The following is a 7,378-nucleotide window of genomic DNA, read 5'->3' as shown; positions in this document are numbered from 1 at the left end:
AGGCTGGAGTGCTCGGCACGATCTCGGCTCACTACATCCTCTGCCTCTCAGGTTCAAGCAATTCTCCTGCCTCAGCCTCCTGAGTAGCTGGGACTACAGGCACGCACCATCACATCTGCCAATTTTTGTATTTTTAGTGGAGATGGGGTTTCACCATGTTGGCCAGGCTGGTCTCGAACTCCTGACCTCAAGTGATCTGCCCGCCTTGGCCTCCCAAAGTGTTGGGATTACAGGCATGAGCCACTGTGCCTGGCCAAACTAGCTCAATTGTTAGCTCTATTACAAGTAGGAGAAGGAATGGTAAAGGCCCTATGAAGCAACTAAAGAAACAGGAACACATGCTCTCAGATGGGAGGAGGGAAATTCAACGGCCGTGCTGAAACAAGAAAAGTGGAAGAGGCCGGGCCCGGTGGCTCACGCCTGTAATCCCAGCACTTTGGGAGGCCGAAGTGGGTGGATCATATGAGGTCGGGAGTTCAAGAACAGCCTGACCAACATGGAGAAACGCTGTCTCTACTAAAAATACAAAATTAGCTGGGCATCATGGCGCACACCTGTAATCCCAGCTACTGGGGAGGCTGAGGCAGAAGGATCTCTTGAACCTGGGAGTTGGAGGTTGTGGTGAGCTGAGATTGCACCATTACACTCCAGCCTGGGCGACAAGAGCGAAACTGCATCTCAAAAAAAACAAAACAAACAAACAAAAAACGAAAAAAAAAGTGTAATCAGAAATGCAATGTAAATCACTTAAAGGATGGGTTTTTTAGGGTTGCATTTTCTGAAAACGCTTCTCAATACATGTATATAAATTTCCTTTCTCAATTCAGTAAGCATTTATGGAATATATACCATATGCCCACCCAATGTCAAGGGTGAGGATGTTCCAGGGAATGAGTGTGTTACAGTTAAAGAGTCATCAGTTTGAGACTATTGATGTTTTCATTAAGAAGGCTCTTAAAGGTGACTTTTTGTATCTGATTTTTAAAAGTAACAAGGGAAATGTGAAAGTTCTTATTAAGTTTTCATGATCATCAGGTTAGGTTTCTACCATAAAGTAGTAGGTCTATATTGTTTGGACACTATAAACAGCTTTTTTTTTTTTTTTTTTTTTTTGACAGAGCCTCACTCTGTCACCCAGGCTGGAGTGCAGTGGTACAATCTTGGTTCACTGCAAACTCTGCCTCTCAGGTTCAAGTGATTCTCCTGCCTCAGCCTTCTGAGTAGCTGGGTTCACAGGCAGCCACCATCATGGTCGGCTAATTTTTGTATTTTTAGTAGAGACAAGGTTTCACCACGTTGGCCTGACTGGTCTCGAACTCCTGACCTCAGATGATCCGCCTGGCTTAGCCTCCCAAAGTGCTGGAATTACAGGCATGAGCCACTGCACCCGCCCTAGAAACAGCTTTTTAAGTTAGTGTGCTTTTAAAAAATTAAAAATAGATGGTTAATGAAGAAACAAAAACTTCAATTAATCAGAGGTGTGGGTACAAATGTTTGACTGACACGCCTATTTTATTTCGATTTAGACTTCTTTTTCAAAGAAAATTTTTGACTAGAGTGTTGGCTTATAGGAAGAGCCTTATTGCTGAGTCTTTTTTCAAGTGTAAAAAAAAGTCCCACATTGGAAGAAGAAGAATAGGCTAGAACGACCCTTGGACAGACCAAACCCGCTCGGTGCTGCATCCTGCATCCAGAGCCTATGTCCTGCCACTGTCGACGCCAGCATGCCCAAGAGAAAGGCTGAAGGGGATGCTAAAGGAGATAAAGCCAAAGGGAAGGATGAACCACAGAGAAGATCTGCGAGGCTGTCTGCTAAACCTGCTCCTCCAAAGCCAGAGCCCAAGCCTGAAAAGGCTCCTGCAAAGAAGAGAGAGAAGGTATCCAAAGGGAAAAAGGGAAAAGCTGATGCTGGCAAGGAGAGGAATAACCCTGCAGAAAATGGAGATGCCAAAACAGACCAGGCACAGAAAGCAGAAGGTTCTGGAGAGGCCAAGTGAAGTGTGTGGATTTTTGATAACTGTGTGCTTATGGTGACTGTACAGTTTGAAATACTATTTTTTATCAAGTTTTGTAAAAATGCAGAATTTTGTTTTACTTTTTTTTTTAAGCTATATTGTTAGCATACAGAACACCTCATTGTTGTTTTTGGGGGAAGGGGCATATGTCACTAACAGAATGTCTCTGAAGCTGGATTGATGTCAGGAAAACGCCTTTCCCTTCTGGTTTTGAGAGACTTCCTCTTGGCTCCCAGGAGGAGGGATTCCCTGACTTTGACACGCGTGGCCTCTTGGCACAAAAGCCTCGTGGTATGGAAAAACAAATTCGTTTTTATGTCCGCTTCTCCCTTTCTATTTTTCAGCATAGACTTAACTCCCTTAAGCCCAGACATCTGTTGGGACCTGACCCCCAGTCATTGCTTACCAGTGTGTCAGGCAATCTGGACTTTCCAGTGATGCTGCTGAGATGGCACCTGTCAAAAGGGGCAGTGGTTCCATTTCTAGTTGGTGGATCTTCACATAAATTCTGCCATTTTCATTTCACTTTCTGAAAGTCAGGGTTGGCTTGTGAAAAGTTGTTAAAAACATGCTAAATGTGAAATGTCGACCCTCACTCTAAACATTCCCTGTTCAGAGCGTCAGATGAAGACTTCATTGGTTTTTATAGTGGCTTTCTGATTTTTGGTAGTCCATTGAAGAAGGGAGTTTGAAAGTTGTGTACTGTTAATGATTGTCTGCCCATGTCCTGCCTGAAATACCATGATCGTTTATGGAAAGTATCTTTAATAAAGCTGGATACAGTTTGGCTTGGAAAAAAAAATGTTCCACATCAATATAACTGGGAACACAATGAATAATCATTAAGAAGTATAACAAACATTTATGTGTGACATATGGACTTTCTAACTTCAAAACAGTTGGAATTAAAGACATGTTTAACATGACCATTAAAATGAAAATAGAACATTAAATTCTATATCGAAGGAAGGAGAAATAAGTAGAGCAAAATCTAAGCTAATGTTTTACCCTGACTTATGTATAAATTTCTCTGTAAGCTTCCTAGTAGTCAAGCTATGATGGCATAGGTTATAGGCTATAAACTAGAGAATTCTCATTATTTGCAAACAGAGAGATAAGTTCCTTGGGATAAAATATTTTAAGTTTTAAAAATATTTAACTTCAAAACTATCATGTAGTTAATTATACAAGAAATATTGAGCCACATATTTAACCATGGTTTCTGAAAGATAGATAAATATTATTCATATAGGTAATTTATATATTTTTCTTCAACAAAAGCCTAAATTGTAGTATTTAGATTTTACAGAGTAAGGTTTTTTTGTTTTGTTTTGTTTTTTGAGGGGGATGGGAGGTGGAGATTGTATTAGTGAGGATCCTTGCAGGAAAGAGAAGGTAATTTGAGTTGATAAAGGGACTCTTTACAAAGATATATGTAGGATGCAGGGAAACCATAAGGAATTGTGCAGTTCTGTGGGGCTAGTAACAAGGGATACTGTTACTTTCCTAGGTTTGAAAGGGATAAAGAGAAGATGCCATCACCAGAAGAGAACTTGGAGACAGAGACTGAGCAGAGAAGGCTCTTGGACAGGAGTAGTGACTTTTAGTCAAGAGATGAATCCAGCCTGTGGTACCCCCACAGAGAGCCAAGGAAATAAATACCTTTAACTTTCCACCCACTCCCTCTGATCTCTTGCTGGTACTTTTCATTGACTGAATTCAACTAGAAGCTAAGGGCAGGCACAGGGAGTCTGGTGGTGCTTGTTAGCCTTCTGGTGCAGAGAAAGGATCAAGAAAGGACATATGGAAGCTATCAAGCCAGGAGGACATACTGGAAATTGCAGAGCTTTATAGAGTTCACCCTTCCCCCATTTTGATAAGCCTCTCTGGGTAGAGCAGAAAGAGACTTGCCCTTCTGCCTTTCCCACTCAGACTTTGGTGGAGAATCACTGCAGTGTAATGAGAAATGGTCGTTCTGTTAGCTGCATGTAAGGAAAAAATGTTGCGAACCAATGATCTATAAGAAAGGACAATACCATTTTCCTTAAATGTTTCTTTTTCTCACATGGATTTTACATTGGAGCTAAGTCACAGCTCTGAAATAGAGAAATTTAACAGAATGTGAAGAGACTCCTTAAGTTTAGAATATCAGATGCATTATGAGTCAGTGCCCACAGGCAGAATTAGATAACCCTTGGGGAGAATAGATTCCCTTCCCCATGACCTGTGGGTAGATCTCACCCTATATGAAGGCGAATACACTAATAGGGGCCTCTGAGGACTATGTCTGGTGACCTGACATCTGGATGTTGCTTTATTGCTCATAGATAAGTGCACCCCAAGCCCAGACAACTTGAAACCTATGTATCCCTATAGCGACAATAATTACAATAACAGCCAGGTCTACAAAGCCAACTGCATTGCCAATGAGGCCATTTAAAATATTGAAAGATACATTCTAGAACTTATGAAATCTCTGGCCTAATCTCCAATATTATATGTTCTCTCCAATTTGAAAATCTACCATTTAAAAAATAAAAACAAAACCAAGTATAAAAAATGTAAATACAGGTCTTATTTGTTTGTTTTTGTTTTGTTTTGTTTTCTTGGCAAAGAGTCTTTCTCTGTTGCCCAGGCTGGAGTGCCGTGGTGCAATCTCAGCTCACTGCAACCTCCGCCTCCTGGGTTCAAGCAATTCTCCTGCCTCAGCCTCCCGAGTAGCTGGGGCTACAGGCATGTGCCACCACACCCAGCTAATTCTCGTATTTTTAGTAGGGACAGGGTTTTGTCATGTTGGTCAGGCTGGTCTCGAACTCCTGACCTCAGGAGATCCACCCACCTTAGCCTCCCAAAGTGATGGGATGACAGGCATGAGCCACCACGCCTGGCCCACAGTTATATTTTTATACTTAAACTTTATATAAATTCAAATGTTTCTTTTTTTATGCCAAAATATAAATATTTTTCAGACTTAATCGTGTGAATGGAAGATTGTTTGGTTCCAGCACAGCACTGAGGAGTAAATGGAATTTATTGAATTCACATTCTGTATTATCTTCTTGTGCTGCTAGGGAAAGTAGTGACAGGTTGAAAAAGTTATTAACTTCTCGTGTGTATTAAGACAACACTTGAAGGCAACTGACTTTAGATAAGACAAAATAATCAGTATAGCCTGTGATGTTACTTTAGTTTAAATCCAGTGTGCTCTGAAGCTCAAACAGAGATAAAGAGCAAGAGTAGGATGAATGTTTTCATTGAAGTCCTAACTTCAAATATTGTGAGGGTCTCAGGAGGTTATCCAGTCTATTTCCAGCCTTTGGCAGAATTACAGTTAAACCGGCTCAGGCAGATGGCAATCCATCTTATTCCTAAAATTGTCCACTCAAGGAATTCCACATAACTCTTTCCATCGTCCTTTTTATAACCGTATTTTTCTTTAAACCCTCAGGGAATATGCATATAACAAATGGAAAGCATAAAGTAAAGTACATATGACCCTCTTCTCATCATGAAGGGGGCAGAATTATACGCTAGTATCTATGATGATTTGTAAACAATACCAGTCCTAGACAAATCTCTCTTCTTTATCCAACCTCACAAATATTCTGCCTCTCTAAGTAGCCCTTGTCCCTTTGCCCCTCTTGTTTTCCTTTGTTTCCTCCTTTCTCCCCTGGTTCAGAATGCCTAGGAGAGTTTGTGTAAGATTCCTAATGCCCTAGAAATAGGAAAAGCAATCATGCCTCAGGCCATAGGGATGTTGTCAGCACCATGGACAGCGGCTTATCGGGCTCGCAAGCGTTGTACAGAGGTATAACTTGCCAGTAGAGTATGTTGATGACTTTTTAATATCTTTGAAAGTCTTCATCAGTTAATTCCCCTTCTCTTCTTAGCCTTCTATTTTATTGAGGTAGATGACGTTAAGACTTCAACTTTTCGGTGCAGGCAGAGAAGCCCACATCTCAGTAGTCTATGACAAGGAGGGGCTGACGGGAGGTAAACTCATCTAGGCCTGCTGAAGTTAATTCATCACTTGGCCCTAGGGTTCAGGGAGCAAAATACAGAAGGCAATGAAGAACAATGGAATCAACAAGAGAGGTAACTCCTCTCTTCTCTTGCAGATGCCTCAATTAAATCTATTTCACAAAGGATTAGTGGCCCCTAAAATACACAATTGTGCCATTCTTCACATCCCCTATTTTACTGGTTAGAAAACATTTGTTGTAACTTTACATCCATTAAAAATTAGCTATTCAGTCTTGGCTATGTCACCTAAAATCTCTGTCTAATCTTGGAGAAAATTTCACAATACTTCTCAAAATTTTAAATGCACATATTTTTTGACCCTACAACTCTAACACAGAAATGATTCAACAGGCTGGCATGGTGGCCCACACCTGTAATCCCAGAACTTTGGGAGGCCAAGGTGGCAGGATCACTTGAGAGAAGCCTGGGCAACATAGTAATACCTCATCTCTACAAAAAATTTTTAAAATTAGCTGGGCATGGTGGCACATGCCTGAAGTTCCACCTGCTCAGGAGGCTGAGATGGGAGGATTCCTTGAGCCCAGGGGTTTGGTGCTGCAGTGAGCTATGATCACACAACTGCACTCCAGCCTGGATGACAGAGTGAGACCTTGCCTCTTAAAAGAAAAAAAATACATCAATGTAAAACTGTTTAAATAAAGTATAAGTTTATACAATCAAATATTAAGAAGTCATAAACAAAGTGGAAATTCACTATATACTCATATGAAAGATCTCCAGGATATATTAAGTTTAAAAAATCTGGGTTCAGAACAATGACTATATTAACATATTATATAAAAAGAAGAAAAATCATGTATAGCCATCTGTACTAAGCATACAATATCTCCAGGAGGATATATGTTAGAAATAAGAAATAGCAGTTTCCTCTAGGAAGGGAAATTGGGTGGATAGAGGTGAGAAGTGGAGGGGAGTTTTTTTCACCATACACCTTTATGTACTTTTGGAATTTTGAATAATGTGAATTCATCAACTATATAAAAATGAATAAATAAATTTAAATAAAAATGAAATAAATTATCTGTGACTCAGTTTCTTTCTCTGCGAAATGGATATAGTCATATCCATTTGATTGTCCTGAGAATCAAATAGAATAGTGTATGTAAAGGTGTTTTGAAAAATATGCATTCTTCATATATGATGTTTATTGCTAGTATTTTAGTAATGTATGGACAGTTTAAGTTCTCCACACGCCTCCTAAAGTTTGGAGTTTAGAATTGAACATAACTCTGAAATAATGATAATAAAATGTGAATTAAATATTTGTGAGGTATTTTAGACTTTTTCACTGTAGTGTGGCTATGATATAAAAATAACTT

General features: G+C 39.9%; 1 protein-coding gene across 1 annotated transcript; it reads left to right on the top strand.

The window, feature by feature from the left end:
- The first annotated feature begins 1,535 nt into the window (after positions 1-1,535).
- Positions 1,536-3,053, top strand: LOC126952323 (non-histone chromosomal protein HMG-17-like). The gene has a single exon (XM_050786775.1). The coding sequence runs from the start codon at positions 1,725-1,727 to the stop codon at positions 1,995-1,997; it is 273 nt and encodes a 90-aa protein (XP_050642732.1). The 5' UTR covers positions 1,536-1,724; the 3' UTR covers positions 1,998-3,053.
- Positions 3,054-7,378: the final 4,325 nt, after the last annotated feature.

This window comes from Macaca thibetana, chromosome 4 (assembly GCF_024542745.1).
Source record: "Macaca thibetana thibetana isolate TM-01 chromosome 4, ASM2454274v1, whole genome shotgun sequence".
Lineage (NCBI taxonomy): Eukaryota > Metazoa > Chordata > Mammalia > Primates > Cercopithecidae > Macaca > Macaca thibetana.
Note: the sequence above shows the minus strand (reverse complement) of the source record. Positions and strands in the feature narration are given on the sequence as shown.

What these genes read in the sequence shown, in the direction of transcription:
- LOC126952323 (XM_050786775.1), top strand. Translation starts at nt 1,725, where the DNA reads ATGCCCAAGAGAAAGGCTGAAGGGGATGCTAAAGGAGATAAAGCCAAA.